The 27437-nt window shown below is 49.7% G+C and overlaps 9 protein-coding genes across 9 annotated transcripts; 5 read left to right on the forward strand and 4 right to left on the reverse strand.

The window, feature by feature from the left end:
* The first annotated feature begins 673 nt into the window (after positions 1-673).
* Positions 674-6238, forward strand: EDB91DRAFT_1135335 (uncharacterized protein). The gene is made up of 20 exons (XM_041318805.1): positions 674-1675; positions 1728-1851; positions 1910-2138; positions 2196-2605; positions 2661-2777; positions 2833-2918; positions 2972-3237; positions 3289-3529; positions 3582-3743; positions 3795-3986; positions 4034-4104; positions 4170-4398; positions 4453-4577; positions 4631-4753; positions 4810-4908; positions 4961-5066; positions 5125-5467; positions 5527-5660; positions 5726-6039; positions 6088-6238. Exons 1-20 carry the CDS (start codon positions 804-806, stop codon positions 6192-6194), a joined length of 4350 nt encoding a protein of 1449 aa, XP_041176868.1. The 5' UTR covers positions 674-803; the 3' UTR covers positions 6195-6238.
* EDB91DRAFT_1223404 (glycoside hydrolase family 20 protein) lies at positions 6239-8755 on the reverse strand. The gene is made up of 12 exons (XM_041320937.1): positions 8033-8755; positions 7896-7985; positions 7696-7845; positions 7623-7643; positions 7209-7572; positions 7105-7153; positions 6967-7051; positions 6873-6913; positions 6780-6816; positions 6669-6729; positions 6460-6611; positions 6239-6400 (listed from the first exon to the last, which is right to left on the reverse strand). The coding sequence occupies exons 1-12, from the start codon at positions 8570-8572 to the stop codon at positions 6302-6304; spliced, it is 1689 nt and encodes a 562-aa protein (XP_041176869.1). The 5' UTR covers positions 8573-8755; the 3' UTR covers positions 6239-6301.
* A 2207-nt stretch (positions 8756-10962) lies between these two features.
* EDB91DRAFT_1135339 (uncharacterized protein) lies at positions 10963-11478 on the reverse strand. The gene has a single exon (XM_041318806.1). It carries the CDS (start codon positions 11433-11435, stop codon positions 11196-11198), a length of 240 nt encoding a protein of 79 aa, XP_041176870.1. The 5' UTR covers positions 11436-11478; the 3' UTR covers positions 10963-11195.
* Positions 11479-12460: 982 nt separating this feature from the next.
* Positions 12461-13843, reverse strand: EDB91DRAFT_1053752 (uncharacterized protein; the record flags this gene model as incomplete). The annotated part of the gene is made up of 6 exons (XM_041313774.1): positions 12461-12542; positions 12593-12765; positions 12884-12986; positions 13036-13132; positions 13182-13242; positions 13298-13843. 6 exons carry the CDS (start codon positions 13841-13843, stop codon positions 12461-12463), a joined length of 1062 nt encoding a protein of 353 aa, XP_041176871.1.
* Positions 13844-16234: 2391 nt separating this feature from the next.
* On the reverse strand, positions 16235-17413 carry EDB91DRAFT_386239 (uncharacterized protein). Its single transcript, XM_041327074.1, has 4 exons — positions 17197-17413; positions 16909-17137; positions 16808-16849; positions 16235-16757 (listed from the first exon to the last, which is right to left on the reverse strand). The coding sequence occupies exons 1-4, from the start codon at positions 17236-17238 to the stop codon at positions 16351-16353; spliced, it is 720 nt and encodes a 239-aa protein (XP_041176872.1). The 5' UTR covers positions 17239-17413; the 3' UTR covers positions 16235-16350.
* Positions 17414-17756: 343 nt separating this feature from the next.
* On the forward strand, positions 17757-18922 carry EDB91DRAFT_386312 (uncharacterized protein). The gene is made up of 3 exons (XM_041327075.1): positions 17757-18166; positions 18215-18520; positions 18569-18922. Exons 1-3 carry the CDS (start codon positions 17858-17860, stop codon positions 18677-18679), a joined length of 726 nt encoding a protein of 241 aa, XP_041176873.1. The 5' UTR covers positions 17757-17857; the 3' UTR covers positions 18680-18922.
* A 772-nt stretch (positions 18923-19694) lies between these two features.
* EDB91DRAFT_1082394 (uncharacterized protein) lies at positions 19695-20265 on the forward strand (the record flags this gene model as incomplete). Its single annotated transcript, XM_041315485.1, has 3 exons — positions 19695-19806; positions 19876-19950; positions 20012-20265. 3 exons carry the CDS (start codon positions 19695-19697, stop codon positions 20263-20265), a joined length of 441 nt encoding a protein of 146 aa, XP_041176874.1.
* Positions 20266-23615: 3350 nt separating this feature from the next.
* On the forward strand, positions 23616-25331 carry EDB91DRAFT_1202834 (uncharacterized protein). Its single transcript, XM_041320676.1, has 4 exons — positions 23616-24045; positions 24096-24374; positions 24424-24836; positions 24885-25331. The coding sequence occupies exons 1-4, from the start codon at positions 23684-23686 to the stop codon at positions 25001-25003; spliced, it is 1173 nt and encodes a 390-aa protein (XP_041176875.1). The 5' UTR covers positions 23616-23683; the 3' UTR covers positions 25004-25331.
* Positions 25332-25493: 162 nt separating this feature from the next.
* On the forward strand, positions 25494-27125 carry EDB91DRAFT_1135369 (uncharacterized protein). The gene is made up of 14 exons (XM_041318807.1): positions 25494-25579; positions 25643-25652; positions 25700-25719; positions 25770-25802; positions 25858-25954; positions 26005-26033; positions 26096-26126; positions 26189-26221; positions 26274-26350; positions 26404-26458; positions 26514-26612; positions 26673-26880; positions 26931-26956; positions 27023-27125. The coding sequence occupies exons 1-12, from the start codon at positions 25520-25522 to the stop codon at positions 26789-26791; spliced, it is 663 nt and encodes a 220-aa protein (XP_041176876.1). The 5' UTR covers positions 25494-25519; the 3' UTR covers positions 26792-26880; positions 26931-26956; positions 27023-27125.
* The last annotated feature ends 312 nt before the right edge of the window (positions 27126-27437 follow it).

Below are 27437 nucleotides of genomic sequence, written 5' to 3' on the forward strand. Positions count from 1 at the left end.
ATTATGTGCGGTACTGGTCTCGTTGAGCTGCTGACCAAAATATATGACAGTCAATTCGGCTCGATATACATGGTGCGGTGAAAAGGAGGCTGAAGGCGCCCGCCGCAAAATTTATTTAAGCTGGCTGCATGAAGACACGGTTCTATTCGGGCTCGAATCTGGGTATGGAGTTGAGGTGGGGCCATCCGGAGGGACTGGAGCTCCTCGTCTTCGGTCATGCATGACCAACTGAACGTAAGCATGCAAAATTGTAGGGCCAGACTTGGGCCAGTGCAACGCGGTGAGGTATGTGCGGAGGAAATTTAGACCCACAGAAGCAGGGCGGTGTTTGATTGGATCGGAAAGTATCACCGCAGACGCCACAGGGTGAACACCGTGAAACCCTGACGATGATCACTGAAACAGTGAAACCCGCTTTAAGTGATGGCGATCGAGCACATTGGCAAGTGGGGTAGATTGCTTCTTCTCGAATTCGCATCTAGAAGCCTGCGGAAAATCAAGTGCAGGCTGCGGCCACGATCGTAGCAAGCTCCGGGTTCTTTAATGAATGTGACAGTGTGATTAAGATGACTTGGCTACGTGAACCTGCACCTCCCTGCGAGTCAGCGCACAACTGTTGATTGGAAACGTAGAAATTGTTTGCAGTTGTTTTCAGCTGTTTAGCAAGGGCTTTAGAATCAAACAACCACCTCGCAAGAATCCTACTGTTTGGATTTGGCAAGTCTCAGATCATAAGTCCTCTTCCCCTCTTCCATGACCCGATATCAGAATCATTGCGAATAAAATCCTGAGTGTTCACTGTGATGCTCCTCCCTCTCACATTCCCGGCATATGCAAGCATTCAGGTCACCTCATTGGGGTCTAGCGGTTCTCCAATAAACGCTATTGAATCCAACTTTAATTCGGAACAAACAGCTTCGTTTGCATCATGGAGAACCGAGGATGGCTTCCATAATACCGCTGTTGGCAGCTCCACAGGGTCTATCGACGTATTCAGTTTCCACCATCAGACCAATACTCCAACCTTAGACTCACGTGCAAGACCCACCATCACACTACCTTCTGAGCACAATTCACCTACCGCCCCATCTTCACCAGGAAAATCTCCCTCGCACTCTCGCCGGCACTCCCGGTCCCTCCAGTCACCCTCGTCGCTATCATTCAATCAAGCTCTAATCAATGTGTCCGCCAGAACGCGAGTGGTTTCTGGCGTGTCACGCGAACAAGTAGAAGCCCCAAAGAACTACGTTGACTTCGATGATGAACCGGGCCGATTGAAGGACTTACTCAAGAGCAGCAGCAAGTACGACAGGCGCCCGCGGGAGCGCACTCTTGCAGATGCAATACTTCCCAGTTTTGATAGAGGTGTGGTCGTGGAGCAGTCTCATGTTCCAGCCTCTCCAATGCTTCTGCCCACCTCATCGACCTCAACTTTAGGTGCTTCTAGTACAAACAAAAACAAGGATGATCCAAAATCACTGCTTTCAGTGACAAATTCTCCAACGTTTTCCCCGAGATCGGTACCGCCGTCTCCTCGTCAACTGTCCCCTCCCTCCGATGGGAGAATAGCTTTCAAAGCAAGCATCATTCTTGATCCTTGCGGACCTGGGAATGCAGCATCTGCCATGCGGCACATAGAGACGGAGGACCTATTGGTGGTCCTTCAAGAATCAGGGTGCGTTCTATCGCTACTAACCTGTATTTGTATTGCACACTAAGCCTCCCAGTAATTTGTCCGCCTGTGACATGCGAGATAATACGTGTGTGGCAACGTGCAAATGCACGACCACAAGGTCATACCAGGATCAGTTTTGGAAATGGGAGGCTATTCGGATGGTGCCTAGGGGGGACGTGCGTCGCTTTGTTGTTATTTTGTGCTTTTACAAAGTTCATTTTTACACCGATGTAGAAAACATACCTCATTCTGGCGTGCGCATCACCCTCGGAGCCTCCTTTTGCAGAAAAGTTCGGCCTTGTAGATGAGCCTCATGATTCCAAAGCGCGTCTGAATCTGTTTGAGCTTTCTGTGGGGGACCCACATAGTATGCATCCAACAAGGTTCGAGAGGCTCGCCTCCGATGACTGGCAAGTCGATGGGCCGGCCGTTGGAGTAGAGTTGCTGATGAATGATGCTGACGGTAGGATGATTTCACTCTCCTAGTTTCGGTATCATTCACCATTCCTCTTCCTTCAAGGTTCATTGCAGCTAGTGTATATTAATTCAACAAACTACCTTGTCACTCGGTGCTTGACTATCATTCCCGAATATGAAATGCGAGCTCGCGCACGGTCCTTCACCTCTTCTCCAGCTCATTCTCAAGATGGTCACAAGTCGTTGGCGATCCCGAACCCGTTCAAAGCGTTTGGTAGTAAAAGTGCCGAGAGTGTCGCTCTCCTGGGTCAAAGTCATAGTTCTGGAACGGAGCAGGAGAGTCCCTCTACTACAATCTCGACGAGCAGCCTTGGGCGAGTCCGGCTGGAGGAAGAAGAATCCAGTGGTATTGTGGTCTCATCTCCAGGGTTTTTGCTTGAAGGCATTACTGTCCGCTATGCTAGTTTGAATGATAGGATAATAGGGCTCGCGTGGTCAAATACAGAGATCACGGTAAGATCTTGGATCTCATCAAATACGCACACCAAGAGCTGAAGGCTTGCTCAAGGGATTCAGTGGCGGAGAGCAAGAAGGATCCGTCACAACCTTCGACGTTTCTTTCAGGAGCCGGGGTAAGATCCAAGGTGTGCATTTCTTGGATGACGAAACATTCGTGGTACTTAGCGTCAGTGCACTCCGCGATACTCTTCAATCAGCGCTGAAATAGAAATCTGATGCAGGATACCATCTCTCACTACTATTTGCGGCGCGTCGATGCCGACAATAACCCCGCAACCTCCTCTTCCGGAACGTCGATAATTACTCAGTATGTATTTTACTCATAGTTTCGCAGTCAAGAGCTCACTGCAAACATCACAGAGCAATTCAAACAATGTCGACCTCTGTTGGCCCTTCATTGATGCTGTCATGGTCAAGATCATCACCTCACGAAGTCCTTGCGCTCAGGCAGCTTCGATCGGGGCAGAAGGAGATTTTCATCCATACTATTAATCAAGATGTCTCGACCAAGCAGCAGCGTCGAAGATTGTGGAGAGCACAGAGTTCGTCTAGTGATACTATTCCGGGAGGCGCAACATTGATGTCTGTTCTGCCCTTGGAACTTAACTTGGTCTTGCTGGGTTACAGTCGGTGTTGATTGTGCTTTCAATGTTCCGGATCCTGATTTTGGATTTCAGGTGATGGTCACATTCGACAAACGTCATTACCATGCCTTTTGCAGCGAAGGCATCATGCACAATCTGCGCCTCTCTCCGCTTTTTCTTCCGTATCTGGCAGTGATGTGTTCTTTGACAAAATGTCAGACATGAGCTTGCCCTCGTCTATATTGAACATGCACCTTATCCGAAATGACCGCACGGGAGAACGATATATCTTGGGAGGAACGGATGATGGTGGTATTGCTGTCTGGGCACTGGCGTATGTCTATCACCCGCATTAACGCGATATAACTCAGTATTATATTCACCAGATCCCTAAAGCTCCAAGCGCGGTTTACCCCGTTCATCGTACCTCTAACGCGTGTAGCGCAGGTTCTGCAATCCAATGAAAGCGCTGGGCCTTTAGGTGGATCGTTGCTGTGCATCTCGGGAGATGGCACTATTGCCGTTGTATCGATGGAAGGCTTTGAAATGTGGGCTTCAATCAACGAGGCAGGTTATACGACCTAACTGATTTGATCTAGGCTCTACCTTATTCCTGGGGCATCGTCTCCAATAGCCTGCGTCTATGCAGGTGGGGATGACAACAATCGTGCAGTATTGATCTACGCAGATGGGACCGCACGTGTCTGGGACATTGAGTCGGGTGAATTCCTTCGTGCAACGACCGGAGAGAAAGCCAGAGAGCTTGTCGATGCTGGAGGTTGGAACAGCATGTAAGCATCCCTTACCTACTCAGTATAGAGCCTGACGATGTCTCAAGTTCCCTCGACAACTCGGAGGTGACCTCCATCTCCATTTCAACGCTTAGCGGATCTAGTGGGCCTGTTTCACGTATGTTTTCTTTCTATCAACGTTATTTGGGCATCTGACAGTTTAATTGATCTTACGCCCTCAAGTGTGCACCCTGTTGTTGAGTCTAGACCGCTTCCTGAAATACACCTCCGTGAATGTCAAATCATCGGGACATGCGTTGCCATCATCAACTACCCCTTCAAACGCTACACTTGCGCAGCTTCGTGCTGTACTGTCCGTATTGCTGACGCCTGGACTTAGTGCTGACATAGACGAGATCTGCGAAAATAGGCTGGGTACTAGTCCATCATCGAGTACGGTAGGGTTTGCATCGTACGTCAATTGTCATCCTACCTCAGCGCGGAACCATCTAAGCATTGTGTCCAGTGCGCTTGCCGCCACCATCTACCACCATGATCACGCCATCCACGCTTGGACAATGTCAGCAAAAGTATCTGCCGAACGTGTCCTCGCGATCGTCTCAGTCTTGAGGACATTATCCCTTGCCGAAGGTTCGTATATTCCATCCATGCCGTCCCATTCGCCCCTGAATTCGCTTGTCTAGAGCTGTCGCATGACTGCCAAACGGTTTTCACATTCTACTCTACTTCTCTAGCCCACGTCGTGGGTGCGTCATACCAGGCACCGGACGTTGCATATCTGGCTACACAGTGGTTCGACTCGTCTAGTGGGTCATCCATCACTATATAGGGCGACGTTGACTAAAGCGCTTTGGTCTTGCAGATGACGTACGGCAAGCCGCAAAAACCCTTTTTGATGCAGGGATCGTGCGTCTTTCGGACGAGGAGAGCATCGCTCTCGTTGATGCATGGCAACATCACTGTAAGCTGATGCACATCTACATCGTTTTACAATCTGTTTGACATCGATACAGTGCCATGCTTGCAGCCCTCCATCGAGAAGGAATCTGCGAAAGCTTCGCTCGCTTTGTTCATTTGCGGATATATGGCAGCTGAGAAATACAGTCTATTGACTACCAGGTAAACATCTCATCCTCTTCGTGATAGCCACCCATAACCATTCATCATGACGCCCTAGCTCACTCGTCGACATCTCCAAGTCCATCGCGTTATATCTACACGACGAAACATCTGCACACCGTGGTCTAGCCATCGACCTATGCGCACGCGGATTTCAGATATGGCAGCATTACATCGATGCCATGGCAATGCTCCGCGCGTTATATACCCTTGCTACGAATGCACGCAAGGAAGCCATCCCAGCCCAAAACATCGGGCCTCAAGCACGATTTGCAGTCTTACAAATCGCATCGAGCAATACGCCTTTGTTCATGACTACGCTCACACTAGACATTCTCAATCCAAAGACGCTGGACCAGCGGAAAGCAGTGATGCAACTGGTGGCGTTCATGATCAGGAAGGTACGTGTCGGGACTGTAGAATGGTTCATCGGGTTTCTGATGTTTCGTTGTACAATCAGAGACCCCTGATTCTGTACCCGAATCTCCCGAGGTTGATGGAGGCCGTGGTTAAATCACTAGACCCCAATTCGACAGCGAGCCGTGACGCCGTGTTAGACAGCGCCACGGAGATTATCGGCCATGTGGTGAAGACGTGAGCCGACTCTTCTTTTTCGTGCCGTAGGCTTCTGTGCATATGGTGACCTATAATTCGACCAGGTTCCCCACAGTCGACTTCCACATGGCGACTCAACGACTTGCCGTTGGAACGAGCGAAGGCGCTTTCATTATGTATGATCTAAAGACGGCAACACAGCTATATGTGCTCGAAGGACATAAACGGCGACCGGCGGCATGTACATTTTCACCTGACGGACGCCGCCTCGTGACTATGTCCCTTGAGGAGGGCGTTGTACTCGTTTGGAAAGTTGGCTCAAGCTTCACGAGTTTCTTCAACCCAGGGGCTCCACCCAGACAAGGTCATGGTGGTTCTCAGCCATTCAAAACATTGAATTTCAACGTTGGCGACGAAGGTATGTCACGGTGTGTTCTTTTTGTTGCCTTACTCACGCACTTTCTAGCCAATATGACTATCGCGGGCACATTGGAGTGGGTGAGGTTTGAGTGGCCAGCCGAACGCTCCGTCCGTCTTCACATCCGAGAAAGCGTCCTAACGTTTAGTACGTAACCCACGGAATGTCATGATATATTACATTGCAAAACAAGACATCATTGTATATCGATTGTTCGTGAAAAGACCCAAAATCAAGTAGAGTTCCTGGGACGTTCTAATTCTCAAGCCGTCAGATCACATGCATCTGGCCTGAGCGCACACCATTGGGGTTGGAGTGGGATGGGGTTGAGCCCGCGCTGTACCATCCTGTAGCGGACGTCCTGGGTTGTGCATGTGTGATTAGTCATTTGAGGTGTGAACAACTGGAGGAAATACTAACATGCAAGCGAGGCAACGCCTCGGTGACGTTTAACGGGGCGCCGCTGGGCTGCTTAGCGCTCCAGAAAATCTCCGCTGATGATGCAGCACGCGGCCAAATGATAGGGTCCATATTTTGAGGTCCGGACTGCTCGCTCCACAAAAGTTGCTCGCCTGCGAATCAGAAAGCGTCAATTCGGATCATCTCAGGACTGGATCATGCGTGTTTACCTCCGAGAACCAGTTGGTACTGTGCCTCAGTCAAGTTTGCCAAGGGATCAAAGGTGTAGGCCTAAAATGCTGTGAGACGAATGATCATCGGGAACAATCATGAAGCGGTACCTCAGACCAGGTCTTGAAGGGGTCGCACCAGCTATTTCTGTTTTCCCGAGAGATGTCAGTTCAGGTCGAACGAACGATAAGATGAGGACCGACCCAGCAGGGTATGCTCCCACCCATCCACCAGCACCACAGTCCTAGGATGATAAGATAAGGATGTCTCGTCTGTGGGAATAAACCGGCAACTAACCAGGTAGAAGTAGTTGGATGGTGCATGGATGATCCTGAAGCCTCTTTCTGCCACTGCTAGAGCATCCTCGGAAGAAATCCAGACCCTGACGTGTACAGTTGAATCAGCTGAACTTGAGTTTGCTTTCGATATGCTCACATCACGATAGTCTCGTTGGCGAGTGTAAGGTTCCAGTTCAGGACCATTTCTGAGTGACCGTCTCCATTGAAGTGCTGAAATTCACGGAGAAATAGCAGACGCACCTTCCCATACAACCGGCGTCTTTCCCATGGCCATAAGTGCAGCATGAGTAGTCTGCGTAAACGTGTCCAGAGCACCATTCAGCGTCATGCCGGTACTGTTGAGTTGCAGTTGCGTGGGATAGTCCTCGGCGTAACATTCGGTGTTCAATTCGTCACCCCCAGTGCTAAAGTAGTACGAAGGCACGGTCTTTGCGACGTCAACGAGCAACGAAGTAGTGAAGTTCACGACCTCGGGGAGTGCGAAGCGAAGCTGACCAGCAGGTGGCTCGTTGGCGTAGGTTGCCCACGGCGTGGAGTCGAAGCACGCAATGTAATCAGGGTAAGTGGCCGCAATGATAGAAGTGTGGCCGGGCGTGTCGATTTCCTGGTGGAATGATGAGGTTTTCTTTGCGAGAATGACTAATCAATACTGACCATCATAACATCAATACCTCTCTGCGGGATGACCATAAGCGGATAAAGGGGTATGATAAAGGGAAAGACGTACTGCACCAGCATACTGAACGATGTATTGTACATCACTCGCGGTATAAACTTCTGCAGGGGAGTATGCACCGTTGATAGCAAGCTCGGGGTATTGTGCAATTTCGAGCGGGAAACTTTGGCTGTCTGTGATATGCCAGTGGAAAGTGTTGATCTGTCTAACGTGTCAGGAATCACAAGATGACACATCAGGAAAGCACTCGCCTTGACCCAGCTCATCGCGTCCAAAGTCCGCAGAATATCGCTAACGGGGTAGTAGTTCCTCGCGGTATCCAGCGCCAATCCTCGGAAAGGCTATATACATGAGTTTCAAGCAGCTGACATGAAAGATAGCTGCTCACATATGCCGGAGTGTCCGTAATGGCAATTGGGGCGAGCAAGGTGTAGGTTACTCCACCATAGTAGTAGAAAATCTGATTGAAGGTAGTGAGCCCTCTGTACAGGCCCAACGTCGAGTTCGCCGTCAAAGTAGCAGCCGAGCCGTCTGCTGGGATTGTCAGTGCGTACTCCTCGCTACGGGTGCCCAGGGGCTTCACAGCTTCAGAAGCAATAGGCTCCGCAGTAGCCCCACTCGTGAGAGAGAGCGTCAATTTCGAAAGCATCTTCGCGCCAACAAGGGCTGTAGTGTCATTCGCGCCGCGGCCGACGACGAGACGTCCAAGTTGGTCGGTTTCGAGATAGTATTGCGCTTGCGCGACCGCCTCATACAAATCCACTGGGGCGCCTTCAACCTGCACGTCAAAGTAGAACGCAGGGGAGACCTTGAGGGCGGTCATGCCGGTCTCGAGATTGGTTGGGATGGGCCAAAGACCCAGGACACCAGAAGGCAGAAGGCATCCGGCGACAAGCGCCAAGAGGCCAACGCAGCGAGAAGGGGCCATCGTCAATGATATCTTGCGAGTCAAAGACGCAACCGGTCCAACTGCTGCTCCTTATAAAAAGCCCAGAAAAGCCCAGTCGGAGGGGATGATGATCATGTGGATGCTCAGCACACGCGTACGTATCACTAAAATTAATAGGAGCGACTTTAGAATGGCCGTTGTGAGAGCGGCGCGAGGGTAATCTTACATATTAGGAAAGTTACTGTACCTGCTTTGCATAAATTCCACGGTACGTCCAGATGATAGATAGCATTCAAATACTCCATCTATCATGAACTGATAGCTAAACAGTTCATGAACCTGCAGCTGGCAGAAAGGAAATAGGATAAGTTTCATGCCACACGGATGACTTTAACGTCGTAACGAATATCGAATGATCAGGTTGTGGGATGCTTCATCGCGTAAACGCGTCTGTGGCACAGTCGCGCCTCCCGAAAATCATGTGATGAGTCTTTTCGACGCGCTTGCGGCAGGATCTGATCAGTCAAAGAGCCGTGACTGAAAATATCTTGAAGGGCAGCATGGTTTGAGCATGGTGTTTGAATATATTCTGGATCCGCAAGTCACCTCAAAGCCAAGCAGGTACAGCGGTGATACTCAGTACTGCAGCAGCCAACTTGGGGTTGTTGAACACATGGAATACGCTGAAGGAAGAGCGCATTACGCGATTGAAGAGACTACAGATTCCAAACGCGATGACAGCGGCTCAAATCAGCGAGTGAAAATAGGTCGTATTTACGAAAACACTCCCACAATGGCATATGATGATTCCGCATAGACCACATCATTGCTCGCTTTCGCATTTTTGGCCTTGCTTTCTGATCAGTCAGATGTGGTCAGACATAAACTTACTGCGTACATCAGCCTAATCAGTCCGGGACTGATTTGTACTATCACTTGCTGTGACAGAGTAAGTAATTACAACAAGAGTTACAAGATCATACGTGCGAGCGGAACGGGGAAAGCATAAGTAAAATGGTAGGCAGGAAAGTATGCGCTTGGACCATGGGCTTGGATTTTGGCAGCATTTGGTTAGGCATGCAGTTGAGAACGAGAAAGGAGGAGTGTAAACCCTTGTCGGAATCTGTAGAGCTGGGCTCTCAACAAGAGCGTTCGAACAATCTCTAGATGCGGTGTGAGGATGCAGTATACCGACAGAGTATGGATTACTTACTGCAAATGTGACAATATGATGAATGGGTATCAAACTAGATACCCATGTGAATGAACACGATCTCCTGTTCCAGTGGAATCTTGTGCAATGCTGCCACAGCACGTGTGCAGTCCAACCTTCCTGAACCATCAATCAGGTTGCCATAAAAAGCAGACACCATCTGCCGTGCAACATCGTCATCGACAGACCACATTGAACAATTACACTGCGAAATCCTGAATGTTGCATAGCCGCAGCGAGATGGATCGACTCATCGGGACTCTTCTCATCCCCAACGGTAGTGTGGCAGGCTGATAAGAGTGCGAACTCCGGATTCTGCCAGTGAGATTGGATGATGTCCTTTATCGTCAAGGGCCCGTCGCGCATCGCAAAGGAAGACTCAAATGCCTGTCGTTGATTCGGCATTCCGTGGCAGGCCAAGTGAAGTCATTGATTCTGGCTTAATGCATCCAATGCTCCCTCTACTGTTGCATGGCTGTCCGCAAGCGATGTGAAGGGCGCGGTGGTCGCAACGTGCTGAGCGATGCATCGGAGTTCCTTCCCCCTGTCCGGGTTTGTTTGACCAATGGCAACAAAATGTTGCGGGGGTGCATCTTGAGAGACCTGGTGTCTCGCACGAATGTGGGTTGCCAAAGTCGGGGTGTAAGAGGAGATGTAGATGTGAGACAAATTGTCCTTCTGCTTCTCGTAGGGTCCTGCTGCATGTAGAGGAAGCAGCGTGAATTCAGCCGTGGGACACCACCAGATACGCGAGCCAGGGCGAACATTGAACTCCCTGAAAATTTGGACCACAAACTCGACAACATCGCTCCAAAGCTTGCGGAAGATGTTGACAAGCTTGAGTTTGATGATTGGAAGAACCAAATTGCTCAACAAGGGGACAACTCAGAGACTTCGGTCTGCACAATATCGAATAAAATGTGGACAGGATCTTGGTCTTTCGAGATAACCAAGGAATCACAGCTGTACTGGCAAGCGTTGACAATGATGATTGGACCGCTGTCCGGAGGTCGGGGAACAACGGAGGCAGGAGAAACCGAGGAAAATCGGGGAGCATGCGGACGCGTGAGATAGTAGCATCCCATTGCATGATCAGTTGTCGGATTTGCAGGGACTGGTCTTCAGGAGGCTGATCAAATGCGTTACGAAGACCAAAGCTGAGCCGCTTGAACTCTTCCGCCAAGGCTGTCCCGGTGCCACCTGACAGGGAAAGTTCGTCGAGCGGCGTGCGGAAGCGTGCCAACTGATCCAGAAGACTGTACGGCCCTGCTCCACCTGTTCCACAGCAGTTGTCAATGCACCATTATGAACACTGCACGAGAAAGCATCCGTGGCAAGGGAGGAAGTTGCCTCCCGGACCATGTTAAAATGGCGTGAAGGAGATGATAAAAGGGCAACGTGCCGATCGAGAAATTGCGGTCTGATAGGCAACTAATGCAGAATCATGCTTCAGCTTGTCGGCGGAGGTCGCCCATGACTTGGCAGTAGTAAGATCAGTACAAGAGGCTGCTTGCGATAGGTGAGAAGTTTGCGAAAATAACCTAAATGCTTGATCCAGGTCGGACGGGATGCCATGCTACTGGAACCTGTCTTGAAGGCTGATAGCAAGATCGTGGAGAGACATAGATCGAGCAGAATGTCCAGGGGAAAAGAGGAGAAGCGCAGCCTGATGGAGTTCAATGGCCTCATCGAGGTCAGACGGGATGCCACGCTGCTGGAATCTGTATCGAAGGCTGAGGGCAAGAGCGTTGGAGAAGTGGTTCGAAAATAATGACCAGTGGGACAGAGGAGTGGTGCAACTCGATGTAACTCATCAAGGTCTGACAGCAAGATTGTTGAGGGATGAGGATGGACCGGAATGACCCGGGGGACATAGGAATAGTGCACCAGGTCTGACGGGACGCCCCGTCATAAAGACACGTAGAACGATCAGGATGATCAGAGGGACAGCGCTGCTCGAGACTCCTCCACAGTCTGTTGTGCTATCGGTTAACAACTGCTCCATCTTACTGTGAAGGGTCTCGCAATGAATGCAAAAGTAATATCAGAACAAAAACTCGTGCAGAGAGCAGAAACTGCAGCACTGGCTGACACTGAAAACATACAAGGGAAATAACACGGGAGCCCAGGGCACAGAGAGGTTGTGGCACTTATCTATAGACTGAATATCGCTGATCAGTGGGTGCTCAGCGCTCAGCGCTGAACACGCGCGCACGGAGCGCTAAAAATAACAGGAGCAACTTTGGAATGGCCATTATGAGAGCGGCGCGAGGGAAGTAGTTGAAAGTCAGCGTATGTGCTATGCATCCAAGGCTCCAAGCAAAGATAGCATTCAAATACACGCATCTGTCACGGACTATGGATATCGAAGGGTCAAAAAGTAAAACCAGCGAGCTGCCTTGACACGTAAACGCGTCTGTGAGGTCACGTGTTAGGTTGGTTCTCAACGTGCTTTGCAGGCAGGATCTGTTGTCAGACGTCAAGGATTTGAACATAACGAGACAGGGGAGTATGGGGTCTAGACAGATCTTCGTGTCTGAATCCCAGGAGCGCTACTTACATACTACAACTGGCATTGTTGAGCGCGTCCATGGAATGCGTCCAAGTAAGAGCTTATCAAACAATCGACACAGATAAATTGCAACTCATGGCCGAAGAGACTACGGAAGACGAGAAAATAGTGGGGCGAATCAGGGAGTGAAAACAAGTGCTATTTACGAAAACAACACTCCCAGACAGTTGGTGCTCCCACAATGGCACTGCGCGTAGACCGCATCATTGTTCGCTTTCGCATTTCTGGCCTTCATCATCTGATCGGTCGGACTATATAGTTAGATCGGTGCTACACCGGTAATGAATAACGTACCGTGTCATCATCAATGGTGCCCATGTAGGAGAAAGACAGCTCCTCGAAGGGTTCGACTTCTCGCTTCGTAAAGACCGTCAACAGTGGCTTCTCGATACTGCCTTCGTTGATGTAGCACGCTACAATTTCACAATTTGGGTTACAACTGTGATTCTGCATAGAACGACGTCAGCTCTGTACAAAAATGGAAAAAATAGGCTTGCAAGAAAACGGGTGAACTACAAGACAGACTGTCAGAGAGAGCAAAGGAACGATCATTACAGGAACGAACATTTCCAGCATGGTAAGCATCCACCGCGTACGTTGGGTCTTCTTCACCCAGATGATGGAAATCGATGTCAAAGAGGTAAGTCCGTCCGAACTTGTTGTATAGCCTAGCCGACGGTTAAGACCACATATCTCGCCCATACACTGGGCACTCACGCTCCACGACGATCAGCTTCATCAATGGTCAGCAGCTCGCCAGCATAGATACCCATAAAGGATCCCTTAGGAATCCTCTTCTGGGCATTAAAGATACCTGAAAACAGTCAATGATGTCATATAAAGCAAAAACACTAAAATCTCACCCCATCCTTTATGTTCTGTCCTCTTGATATTGACAGCATATCTCCTACCCCTCTGGACGACCTAGAAATTCAAAGGTCAGCAATCCAACAAGAACGTGCAGACAAACGCGCCATACCCGATTCGGACAATCGTCATCGCACCCACAGAAATCGTTGCACTCAAAGATCGGCATTCCTGACCATTGAAGACACCCCTTGCTGTCATACACAAACGGCGCGCCATTCCAGCTCTTCGGTATAGTACCATCGGCAATATATGGCTTTAAATGATGGTGCTGCTGCTTCACACACCCACACGTCTTAGACTTGGGATCGCATCGCCCGACGCAACTGCAGCTCTTCAGATTCTTCATGTCAGGCGGAGGAACGCCCTGCCCATACCACATCTCATTCGTATACACGAACTCCCAAGGTGGTGCGCCTTCGTCTGTGACGTCGTTGACGACAGATATAGGAGGCGCTTCGAGCTCATTGTCCATCGCTTCGTCGATCATCGCCTCGAAGAGCACCGCTGCCTGAGGCGAGTCTCTATACGATTGAGGGAGGGCATTGACACGGTCTTGGAGCTCATGAGGAAGGTCCTTTGCGAGACGGTACTTGGGTGGTAGTCGCCGTCGTGCTTGCGAATACGACTCCCACGTCACAACGGGGTATCCACCCATATAAGATTCGACCCCGTCTTCGAGCTGCTTTACGGCGACGGCATCACCTCCATCTCCTGCGCCAACAGCGCCCACAAGAGACTGAGAAAGATGTCTTGAAGAAGCCTGTGAAGATACTGTCCGACTGCTACTGATGGAAATCGGATGATTTGCGTCTCCTAACTGCAAAGCAAGGATAAGAAACAGTAGACGTTTCGCCACGAACGAGCAGCCGTACCTCTCCATCTGAAACCTCTAATTGCATGATCACTGAAAGGCATTCCTGGTCGCTATCGCCCGACTCACCCATCGACGCAGAGCTTGCCCTCGTCTGCTCCGCTGATGCATCTCGTCTTCTCGTAACTAAATTGTCGCCTTCTTCGTCAACATTGTGGTGCTCATCCACAGAGACCGGAGCTTGCTCTACGCTCTCAGCCGAAACGTCATCTACCAACATCTCCAGTGACTCGAACTCCCGGTGTTCTATCAATTCGGAAGACACTGGGACAGCTCCGAGGTCCCCGTCTTCAAATATATTTTCCAGAGGCGAAGTGTCCACCTGATGAAACATGTCAGACTGTCGGTTTCACCTGGTGGACTCCACGAGAGTTTGTACGTACCTGATCAACACTGGTCTTTGCTTCTGATGATCGGCTGTGTTCATGTAGATCCAGAAATCCAATGCTCTCCGTGACACCTTGTAGTCCTTCCGATCGAAGCATAACATCTATTATGTCATCTGGGGGAGATGCGCCTTCGTGCGTAAGATGTGTTTCGGCCCCTGTGTGCTGGACTTCCGTTTCTTGCTCCATAGGATCAACAAATGGTGAGGTGATCGACGTAGCTGTAAGTTCCTCAACTACGTCAGGCTGCGCAAAATATCGACCATGAACTTGCGGAGAAACCGAGGGCGGCGGATCCGAAGCAACAACGTCAGGACCAGTACTACGAGGGCTAGGCGACTGAACAGCACGCCTGGTTCTCCGGCCCTCAGACGGTGACAACGAATGATTGCGCACCAATACCCCAGCTGTGGGTGTGATAATGCGCTTAAACGCATCTGCATTACACGAGGTCCTCTTACCACTCCGTGGCGTCATCTTTTTCGTTGACGCAGGCTGGGATGTGTCTGGGATGGGCGAGATGAACATTTCCAGACTCGCCATGCCTATCGAACGACCCTTCCTTCTCGAGCTGGCTTTGGAGCCGCTTTGGTTGCTAGAGGATGTTGAATTGGATGTGAGGGAACGAGGGGGAGAGATATCGGGGCCAGATGCTGCAGATGAAGTGCTCGGGTTGCTGGCTATTGAAGAGATGCTGAGCTTGCTGCTGGATGGACGCTGACGCATGAGATCGCGGATTTCCTGTATGCTCGGCGTACGAGTCTCAATAGACGGAGTTGGCTGGCCGGCTGAGGCCGGGACAGCAGGCAATGAAGACATGTTCGTGGACGTAGGATGTGGATATTGCACAGATTCTTGTGGCTTCGATGTAGACACACTGGGTGCCTGATTATCACCACTCGAAGGTGACACGTCGTCCGTGAGATCGATGCATTGGCCAGAGCGACGCAACCTGAAGTGCTCCTCTCGTCTCTTGTTGATTAACTCGGTGAGTGAGAGTTTGGCGGTAGTGCGTTGCACGCGTGGTGGGACAGGAACGGGACGGGACGGGACGGGGATGGAGGGGGGAGGCGCGGATGTTGATGGTGCTGGTATGTCCGACGTGGTGATGGGGACATTCATGGATGGAGGTTCGGACTGGGTTTGAGGTTCGCGAGCGGAAGGTTGGTCGCTAGGAGTCATAGGAACACTGATATTGTCGCATGATTCTGTTTGTGGAAGCTGGAGGGACGCGTCTACTGCAGCTTTATCTGCAAGTGTTGGCAAAACACTCCTATCATCGTTACGAGGTGGAGATTTAACAGATGAGGGTGCGTTGGAAGCCTGTTCATCTACCAATGACGCGGGTGGGGTGTTTTTTATGGACGACCCAACAGCGGCTGGTGAAGCAACTGGAGCAGCGGGAGAAGTGGGCACGATGGGTTCACTAGATATCTGTACATCCGAGGGTAGAGTTTTTTTCAACACCTTTGCATTAAAAGCAAGCGTTCTAGCAAAAAACGGGTTGGTGCGGGGAGGAGTATAATTCCACGTAATCGAGGGTTTGGTGACGGCAGCGTGCGTCTGGGACGGAGCTTGTGGGACGATTATTGAAGTTTTGGAGCCCGATGACGACTCTAGACGAGGAACAGTATCGGCTCCGTTAGGTTGAGAAGTTATCCCGACCGGAACCATATCAATCAAGGAAGTCTCGGTTGCTTGCTCAGAGGGTGGAAGGCTGGAATCAGTGGGCAAGTCAGGGGCTGGAACATGTGGGTCCTGAGCAGTATTAGGGGCGTCGTGAGCAATCGGACTATCGATTCGATCAGCGTTATCTGGTTCTGGGGATCCAAATCAATATACGAAAACAATTCCTCTGTTTGACGTTGCAGTTCTGAGCTTGCAAGTCCTTCGTCAAAGTTGGATTCAGGTTCCATCGGTACATAGAACGAGTCTTCTGGAACTTGAAATTCGAGATCGGGCAGTCGCTTCATTTTCTGGTTCCATAACCATCGGAGATGGCGAAGGTAGGCGAGGATTGGGTGCCTGAATGGGAAGAACAACAGTCGTTGGCGGGGGAGCAGGTGCATTGTCATCATCACTGTCTGATATGCAAATAACTTCAGCATCAGCAGGAGGTGGATGTCGAGGGCCTGCGTTGCGGGAAGTCGGCTTCTGCGATGGCTGAGGTTGTCTTGGAGGAGTGCCTCCATCTGAGCTCAAGATGATGATGGTATCGTCATTGCGGATCATTCTTCGTCTCGCAGAATCCGAAGAGTCAGTGAGCTCAATGACGTCTCTAGTGGGCGGAGGCAGGAACCCTCTACCAGAAGCTGGGTGAAGACATTAAGGGTGGATGCAGACGGGAAAGTATGTAGCTGACCTCTTCGCACACGAGTGGCAGCAGCAGAAACGTCAGAACCACCTTGTCACGTCGCGCACTTATTAATACACTGAAGTATACGATAGGGAGGGAAAACGTACTGCTGGACTTCTGAACTGCGCGAAAAAGGTCTGAAGTGGATACTCTGAGGCCTCCAGTAGTCTTGCGAGCTGTCTTGCGAGCTGTCTCCACGCGCTTGTACCGCGTCTTTTGCTTCTCGAGCATAGTTGATATATTATCACCCAGCGAAGAGGTTGACCCCCCGCTTGACGCACGATCTTTGCCTTTCTCAGGACGCGCAGGTTGGGACAAACAAGAGGAACGGGATTTCTTGGCGATATTAGGAGGTTGTGTTAGACTACTAGGAGCAACACCATTCGTTCGTTTACCAAACGACACTTCAGCACGATTCTCGCGCTGATTACTATCATTGAAACGCGGAACCTTCTGGAGCCTCGGAACGGAAATAGGGCTCTCGATAGCTTTTCTCTTCCCTGGGGGTGTATTTGAGTTATCTTCTTCGTTGTCGGCGAGATCACTGGCAGGGTCAGATCGCGTTGTGGGTGTAGGGGAAGTGCTTGGAGGCTCTTGCATCGAATGAGCCGTAGAAAATTGACAGTTTAGAGGATATGTAACATTACCTGGCAGTACTGTCCAGCTTGGGCCAGGACTGGGTCTCAGCATCTCCTTACTAAACTCGGCCAAGTCAACCAAGTACTCCGCGATCCAGTGTCCCGCGGGTACAAAATTTCAAAAGCGTTGAAAAAAAACGAACAACGCGATGCTATGCGATGTCAAATCTACAGCACGTACAGCTGCACAGTTCACTGAATCAACAAGACTGCAAACAACATTTTCGAAGCACGGACCGCATTGTCTGGACCTACATTATTATGTAACCACTGGACCAATATAATTCTATGTAAATATTGGTCCCTATTTGTGAGCATCTGCACACATACGCTGATACGATGTTCATTTGTTCCACAAACCGACAGTGATATGACCCTCTTAGCAACCTGATTCTCGAGCATTTTTCGCTTTAAAACTATGCTGAACCCACGGCCTTCACGTACTCGCAGCGTGAATCAGCAATCTGCTGATGCTGACAGTAATTTTGATGCGCTCATAGATCTACTCGCATCGGATGATATTCATAATATCGCAGTAGCCAATTCCTCACATAGCCCTCATCCCACCGTCGAACTACGGGACGCATCGGGCAAACTAGATTTTAACAAGATCCGTTTGATGTTCGCAAAACAAAATTTAGGCGCTGATGGAACCGATAACATCTTCCCCGATAGCCACTTAGAGATCCACCGTTTGCGTGCGCAGCATGGGAACGACGTGCAGGATGTATGTATATTCTGTCATACCACAGCATTTGTTACTGATGGTCCCAAGGCACTTGGCGGAAGTGGTCTCTCCAGGTCTGTGTCCCCGTCAAGTCAGTTCTCTGAACAGAGGCGGCAGGGTTCACGTCTGCCCTCAGCCGGTTCTTCCGAACCACTGGATCAGATTGTTCAGAATAGGACCACACTGGTACAACAATCCCCATCGTCAGCTAGGGCATCACGCTCTTGTTCCTCTTCAGACGAGTTAGTTCGCATCAGATCTGATGAGAAATTTTTTTCCTCCCGGGACGAGCTACCGAGTTCGCAAATTCCCACAGTAAATCCTACACTGCACACTCAGACACCACCTCATCAGGTATGTTCCGAACGTATCTAATGCGAACTCCTCAATTCATAACAGTAGAGTAGTTCTACAGAGAAATATGCCACGAGGACCGCGGGACTAACTGCACCGCTCACGACACCCACAACTTTACGCGCGGTGAGTCCCTGTACAGCTCATTGTTCGCCCTGATCCTGAATCTCTGCATCTGCGGTATGGTAGGATAGGGTCCAAGATCTGATTAAGCCACTTCAGTTCGAGCATTTGAATCACGAGTTCTCACACGCTACCTCCGAAGTCAACGCTCTCCGCGATAATTATGACAACCTCCGAACCTTGGTCGCGGAGCGGCTTTTCCCGTTGAAGAGCTTACAAGCAGAAAAACCTTGTGTTCAGCCTTCCGGGGATCATGACATTATTTCGTCCCAGGCACAGGCATCTGTAACGCCACAAGGACTTAATTCCACTTGTTCAGGATGAGATCTCGCGTCTTTCTGAACACTAAGGCCAAGAAAGGTTCTTACCGTGAGTTTCAAGGTTAGGTTTCTTGTAATGCTCATGTCACAATCTCATCAGGAACTGATCGCATCACTACAATTGTCTGCTCATTCAGTGATAAACCTAATTTCTGAATGTCAGAATGAAGGTCCGGACGTTGTTCGTCCACAGCCCAGTGTCAAGGACATCAGGTCTTCCATGGACTTCTTGGCTAGTGTCGATGAGCTGGTATGGAAACGGTCTATGTTGGTAAATGGCGATGGTCTGGATCCACTCTATTCGAGCACGAATGCAGATGCTCTCCTACAGCGGCTAGAACTAGTGGGAGAAAGCTATCAGAAGCCCTCACAAAAGAGCTGGAGCCCTTGATGGCGTCTCGGAAAAGAATCGGGTTCACAACTCACGTCTCCGTGGTTGTAGTGTAACAGCTGCTTCTGGACGCAAGTTTGAGAGGCTCCACGGCCCCGCATGGACGGCACTTCCGGCATTTTGATGGATTTGAAAGAGGGGTGTTCACAGGTCAGCTCTTCTCCCGCGAAGAATCGTCTTAGTTTATTTTCAGCTTGAATAATAATAACGCTATCCCATTTTGGAGCCTCCTCCCTTACCGTTCTTTCTTATATCAAATAAGTTGAGACTCAGCGTGGTATGTACTGCCCCAGAATGAATAAGTATTTAACGCGATGTGAGTACTTACCGCTCACCAACTATGCCCCCCCTCCGCACTCCCCTCTTTGCCATCGCGATGAACGTCCGCCGTGCCGAAAAAAATGCTGGTGGCCTGCAGTGGCAACTTGTTATCGGTATCGTAGCTGGTTTCCGTAAGTACCCCCAAGCGCCGCCGAGCTCCCGACATTAAAGTTGACTTGGCCAATGTGCCGATCCCACAGTGTCGATTCTGTCCGTCATCTATCTCCTTCACTTATTATTCCAGCCCCGTTTAAACATCCACCGTCGCGTCTTCGGTGAGCTGTTTGTTCCTTATTGATATATATACACATTTATTAATATATCTGCTGGCACCAGGATATGTGCTGCCGTTAGGCAATCACCGTGCCTCGAATTCTGTTACTGAAAGTGAGACGTCGAATTCGTCACCCGACCTCTCGATGGCGGCGACTCCCGCTCTTCCTCCTCCTTACACAGCAAGACCAACCACAGCTTCCTTCTACGCAGTCCCAATTCCACCTCAGTCGCACCAGAGAGAGCCAGTACGCCACCCGCGGAAGTGCCACCCTGCGCCGCGACGCCACGTAGATGAGCCCATTGCAAGGGGATGACATCAGTCCTGAACACTGTTGCTGCGGACGTACGCCACGTCCGACTGTCATATGTTTTGGGACGCTTCGGATGCATCCGTTACTTCTTGAGCGAACTCGTGCTCGCTCATTCCCGAAATCGATGATTCCCACCGGAGGATACTCGTCCGCGCCCCAAGACCGACTCCATCATTATTGAATATCATCCGTGGCCTGAGTCCCCCTTCACTCCAGTAGATGGCGAGCTATCCACTTAGATGCCTTGGCATATTTCATTCATTCGCTTTGCGAGTGCAATTCAATGGACGTATGTCTTCTCTTTCTCCATGGTCTACGGACTTTTGTTCCCCCTCACCGCATGGTTCACATACATACCCCCATTCGCCTGCTAGTGCCACCGATTAGCTCCAACTTCTTTACTTACTTATACATACACTATTATAGGGCTGCTCCTGAGTCTTCTGTATGTCCCGTACGAGGCTAGCCGAGCGACACGTTTTTGTCGCAGGATAGGACCTGCTTCATACCTAATCTAGGACGTGTGCTTATGATTGATAGTAATATCTGACAGCCCTTTGTAAATTTAAATACTATGTGGATATGAAAGCCGCGCAGACGTCATGGTTGTTCTTAGCTTAGCTAGTACGATATACAAAACATTATTAACCAAAGTTATACTGGCAGTGGCAGGCGATTCCATTCCTTTTGCAAAGTTACAGAAGTTCCGTTGGCAGAATAAATCTCGCATAATTTTAATCGGGGGCATATTGCTAATAACACTTCGTATATGTGGCAGATTCCGGCACGCTGTGTCGTCCGTTACTCTATGGACCCTTATTTTCCTTATCTTAAGCTGAGTGAGCTTCTACTTGCTACCACATATGTGGATTATTCGTCTGTCACAGCCCCTTTCACTCAATAACACACTGTCAATCTCCGCCAACAAAATATGCGGAAGGGTTCGGAGGGAAATTGCCCCAGGTTCTGTGGTTTCTGGGGAACATTCTCAAAGCACCCACTTGATACTCGGGCGGGTAAAAGGACCCTGAATACTTCTGATAACTATGGTGCATGTTCGCAAACGTGCTTTCCGGGCGCAGCAAGCTTCGAGGGGCAGTGATTTTCCATATTTTCCGACATACCTGCGTATCTGGACAAACAAGGTTACCCGCTTCTTCTTGGACTTCATCAGATGGATCTGTATACATTCATAGTCGTACACTGCTGTACAGCGTTCGATTGTGAACAGCGCCACGTCGCTTATGCATGAGGAGCTGCATTAATGACATTGGCAAGTATTGGTAATAATATATATCGCCAAGTGGTGCGAACCTGTTTAAATTTGTGAGCGCTTTCTAATGGAAACGGGGAACAAGGCAGTCCCAAGGCATATGTGAAGACACTGTCCAGCATATGCAACACTTGACCATGCAGGGCTCGAGAGTTCGAGCAACGACAATACTCAGATATGATTGGAAATTGGTAAGCTACCTAGGCAGCCGATAGACTTCGCATTTAGTTGCTCCCCGCGCCGATATTGCAAATGAATCCCCAAAGGAAGGGGATAGATGACTCATTTGGATAGCCCGTTATAGTAAAGACGGTATTGAGAAATGACGTAGTACGATCATTTCTCGTAGCTGGCGCAGGCAGTGCTTGCATCATGACGTTACACGGAACGTAAGGGTCTTCCGGCAATCGTTGTTGGCAGGAGTACCAATCGTTATTTCATCTCGATTGATGCGTGATTTACACACTGTTCAACGCCTGAGGTCAAGTAGTAAGCAACTCCCGGGTAGTGGACTGTAAGAAGAAACAAAAAATCCCGCGTAGCACACCATAGAGTACTTATATTGGGACTCAACGCCTGCTTTTCCGTCACTAGAGGTGTTATCTGAGTCTGATTCATTCTCCTGAAAGTGCGCTGCGACGGCATCGCCAACTTGCTGTTGTTTTCTTCCAGAGTGAGACCTTTTATCCGTTCCAACATCAGAATCCCTCGGATTACGTCCAATTAGAGCCTCACCTCAGAAGGGAAATGGAGCATGATAACCAGATTCACTGCCATCAGGTACATAAATACCACATAGTACCCCCACCAAACCCCTACGAGCACCGTAGAAACTTCTAAGAACACAGCAATCGACAGAAATGTCCCGGTCATAGAGAACGCCACACCCGGTGGGCGTATGTGTGATGGGAATATCTCGCTGCAGTAGACACATGAAGTGGCGTAGATTCTGCCAGTATGGAAGCAGATGAAATAGAACAAGTATGAATAGCACGCCAAGAGCATCCCCCGTGTGAGACGGGGCCCACTAAGCGAGTTGTCACTGCGCTAGCGAAGGAGAGGAATATCATGCAGCCAGAAAGACCAGTTGCTGTGCAGAGAGTGAGGATGCATGGTAGAGAACGGCGATTTTTTTTACCAAGCAGGCTAGACGCGACCAAGATCCATAATCATGGATGCATGATGACATTCACGGATCCTACAAGGAGGATACCAGCTACAGTCGAGACCATAGCAACGGTATCCATGCTAGGTCAAAGTAGGTCAGGGGTGCTGGCTGACCGAGTGTATATGACACTGTTAGCGTAGCCATTTGTCAGGCTGCTCAGGTTCAGAAAAAGGATGACCTGTTGTTGTACCACGAGTAGTGAGCATTCATTATGGATGTAGGGCGTCCAGGACGCACCTGTTCCAGAGCCAATGGCTTACCCAAAGGGTGTAAATGCTGCGTGCATATGATGTTCAGCTGGGTTACGGTACTAGGCGATTACTTATTACTGGAAAAAACTTGTGACCCCACAAGTGCCACAGTGATTGGGAGAGAGGCTGATCGAGATCGGGATCAAGATAAGCCGCGGAGAAAGTTTTTGTAGTATACAACTCTATCTGAGTCTGATTCTGAGAGTCTGATGTGGCAAGCTGGGCTGAGTTACTTATCGAGTAAAACGTCGAAGAAAAGAGTAAGACAAACCTGAGTCGTGGAGAATTGCTGCCAGTTTCATGGAATTGCAGGCCTCACGGTGACAGGCGAAGCAGTACACCCTCGTGCTACTAGCCGTTCAACTAGTTCAAGCCTGCCAGCATTCAGTGACTACTTCAGATCCGCAATTTTCTAGATGCGGCGTGACTTTTCAACATCGTTGACTGTGGCTAGCTACAGAATTAATGCGGGTGAGGAATCTCCTACTAAGCCGAGATCATGAAGGTTCCGTACGTACCCGCCTTGATTCTGTGGCCTCACACAAGGAAAACGGAGTTCTCCCGTCTGAGAGTTTCCACATAAATTCTGATTCAATCTAACCCTAACCCTATAAACTATTTACGGTAAATGCGGCGTCGGTCACAATGTTCCGAAGGTTGGCGCTGCTTCCCACCTAGCCATCTCTAGCCATTCGTTTATTCGTTTCCCTTGTTACTTCTTCTCTTGCCATGGATTATGACAGAAAATCGACTGTCTCTTCTTTCTATGGAGGACGTAGAGGCTCTTTCGATGCCCTGAATCATGCAGAAACTCCCAATTATACACCCTCTAGTCGTCCACGAGATGATGCTTCTTCGTTCTATGCTGATCGACAAACGCGGGCGAGCCATGATGCGTTAACTGGAGGACAATCTGCAGGGTACAACGCCTCATCCTTTTTCGCTGCAGGACGCCTAGAACCGCTGAAAGGCGGACGTGATGAAGAAGAAGAGGTACCAGAGGCTCAGACCTGGGACGTTTATGCAGATTTTAACAACGCCGGCCCAAGATATAGCACTGCGTTCGGGATTGGGCAACATCAGGAAGCAGGGTATGTATATGGGAGAACGTACCTGTTCTACCATGCTAAACGATGCGCAGTTATCATCAGCTCCCCCCACCTCCCCCTCCGCCTGGTGCCAAGACAGATGGTGACGCCGACAGTGCTCTCACACCAGTAGAACTTGTCACTGTACCTGCACTCGGTCCAGAATGGCAATTATCTGAGATGAAAAACATGACTAAATCGGGTCGACGAGAGATGAAGAGTGACAAGCGGCGAGAGAAGTGGAAAGCCTGGCATCGCGGGGAGACGGGTTTGTGTGGAAAGTGGTTCACCAAAAAGTTCCTCATCTTCTTCATATTTGGAGTGTGCGCCGTGTAAGTCACTCGTTCTACCTGAGCATAAAGATATTAACATGTCTTGTAGCATCGGCACTATCCTCGCACTCACTATTCCTCGAGTACCCGGTCTATCGTTCAATAGCTCTACACCTCTGGTTGCCGCCACTGGTAACTACAATGCCTCGATTCCAACTGAATTCTCCCGGTACCCAGCCAATTTCTCCTTCCCTGCACTCGCAGATATCCAAGTTGATACCACCGGCAACTTTATTCCCCTTACCTTCAACCACATCACTGCGCAGGTGTGGGACCCGACCACAAACCTGCAAGTTGGCACGGGGTATTTCGGGGGGGATACCCTCCCCGCAAAGTCATATCCGAAGATCCAGGTCCCGCTCAACTTCTCGTATGTTGCATCAAATGACACGGATCCGACGTGGAATTCGTGGTATAACGCATGCAAGAATTCTGGGCTTTATACTGGTGGGCAAAGACCAGGTCAGTGTCTATGACATAGTTACTTTTGTTTGCTCACACGAGCAACAGGTGTGAGCTTCAACCTCATCCTTTCGATGGATATTGCTGGACTGCCGGGAACCCATGCCGCATCCACACAGGTAAATGCCGCCCCCTGCCCTATTGAGCTGCCCATCAACTCAGTATGATGGACGATTACTGGACTCATCCGCGGATCGCCTCTTATTATGTTTTCACTGTGTTCTGGGACGTTGCACTATCTCCGCCATTACATACTCTTGGATATCGAACAATATGACCCTCCGTCATTATTTCACGACCTATACATTCGCCTTGCTCCAGTCCGTCCTTATTTCGTCCTTTCATTTGAGCGTTTGCGGCGTTACACATCATGATGTGCAGACAGATTATTGGATTATAATAAATGCTGGTTTCGTCATTGGGTTTTGAAGTCGGCTGATTCCCGCTTTGATTTCTGTGATGGGCTCAAATCAGATGCTGTAATTCGAACTCACGTCACTTATAATTACTTGCCACCGTTCCAGAACTCGAACGGGTGACGAGATTCAAGCCCTTCAAATTCTACCTGCCACGGCGCCCGTGTTGCGCCCGGAGCTTGCTCGTATCCCAACTCATTCATAAGAGATAAGAAGGTGCGCGATTTGCATTCCTCGCGCGAATCCCATTTTCTACCTCTCGAAAGAATGGAGATGCAGTATTCAGTTAACGATATCGCAGCAGCGAGGAGCTTACAGACGTACACGGTGCGTCTTTTTTTTGTCGATCCGACAACTGTTGATTAAGATACTTAACACATGTGCCACCAGTACATATATGGTGCGTACTGCATGAACTTGTTTCTTGTTTCTTCTAACACAGCTCAGCGTCGATGGCTACATTCTGGGTGGGCTTCTCCCGATGAATTTCTGCCTGTCGTTTAACTTCCTTGCCCAGACTTACGATTATGCTTGTTCACTTCATCAGGAGGTAATACACTTACGACTCGTTTTTTTGCTATTGATGATAATCAATCTGTTCAAAGTGGTCATTCCTACTCCGGTCACGCTGGTCCAAGGTAAAAGGTCTTTATGTTGTTGCACGATACGTGCCTTTTCTCCTCTTCACCGGACATCTATATCGTGCGTCAGCCCCAGCACATGCAGCTATGAATTGACATTTCCTGCTTCAGTGAACTCCATCTCGATCAAGAACTCCGAAGTATGTGAACGCGTGGTGGACTCATTGACTGATGAACGACGCTGACTGCATGACTTTGCCAGGCATGCGAGACATTGAACGCTATTTGCTCATGTACGTGCATCGCACATGCATCTATGGACGTCCTTGCTGAGCGCTACCCTTTCCTCTCACAGGTTTTAGCCTAATATCAGTCACTTGCTCTGAATGTATCTATTCTTTCGCTGCGACATGCCGGCGTTCCTGATCCCATTCATCCAGGCTTTTTCGTGCTCAGAACATGTGCACTCTGGAATCACAATAGATTCGTAGCCACAACGACGCTTGTCGCCTTTCTCGTGAGTCCTATGCCATCACTGCATCGCAAGCTCTTGGTAGATGCACCCGTCAGGCTGTCATCTTAGCATCCGTCAGCATTTACTTCACCAATATTGCCACCGCACCATGTACGCGAGTGAGCCTTCCTTCCAATATTCACACGCTTTCACACCACTTTCACAGTTGCGACCAGCGCGATACCGGGCATCACAGGCTGCTACCAGAGCTCGAACAGTATCCAGCTCTCTTTACCATTTCTTCTCTTGCTTGCGCTTGGACTTGGTGTGTCGCCAGGAATCGGGACCATATATATATAGATGCGTGTTGACTGTCGGTCTCCAGGACTCATGACCCTCACACTCGTACGCGCCATACAGAGCAGGCGGACGGCCAACGGCCATATGTACGCCGTCCTGGTGCATCATAATGTCTTTTACTATGCATGTGGCGTGTGTGAGTGAAGACATGCACACATCGTCAGGCATTTTCAGTGATTCTTGTTTCGGAAGCTTTCTCCATGGTGAACGTCCTCACGTCGCTGCTCCTCCATGTGCGTGAACAAATTCCATTGTGACCGAGTCATTGATCATCCGTGCACAGTACGAATATTACGCCATGTTTCAAGAGTATGCACTCTCTAAATCCTGCTGCGCATTCATACTAACTAGACCCCCAAACACACCTATATACAGTTTCCAGTTCGTTGTCCTCGCGATCCTCGCCACGCGCATGCACCTCCATCTCTGGCATATCGACCGGCACCTGCACGGCACTGAAGGCCTCGCGTTTATTCCCATGCCCAACTTGTCATCGGGCAGTATCACGTGATGCCTTGTCGCCTGGCTTGTTCAGACTCCACTCCGTGAACGACGCCGAATTGTACGAGGAGGTCAGATTGGTCAGATTCTGGATCCGCGGGCTGGAGGAGGAATGCAGTTTCTGCTGCGAGATCGTTGGTGGGTGGTGAGTTTGGTGGTCTTGGTCTGTTTAACATTGACCCTTCGAGCTGCCAGATGAGTGGATCGATCGAGTTTGCTGGAATCAGAATTTCAGAAGCGCAAAACTCGAACGAATACAAAGGCGATGTGTGCTGCGGGCTTGTCCCGG

Source organism: Suillus paluster, assembly GCF_016628075.1.
Source record: "Suillus paluster strain FC165 chromosome Unknown EDB91scaffold_28, whole genome shotgun sequence".
NCBI classification, from domain to species: Eukaryota; Fungi; Basidiomycota; class Agaricomycetes; order Boletales; family Suillaceae; genus Suillus; species Suillus paluster.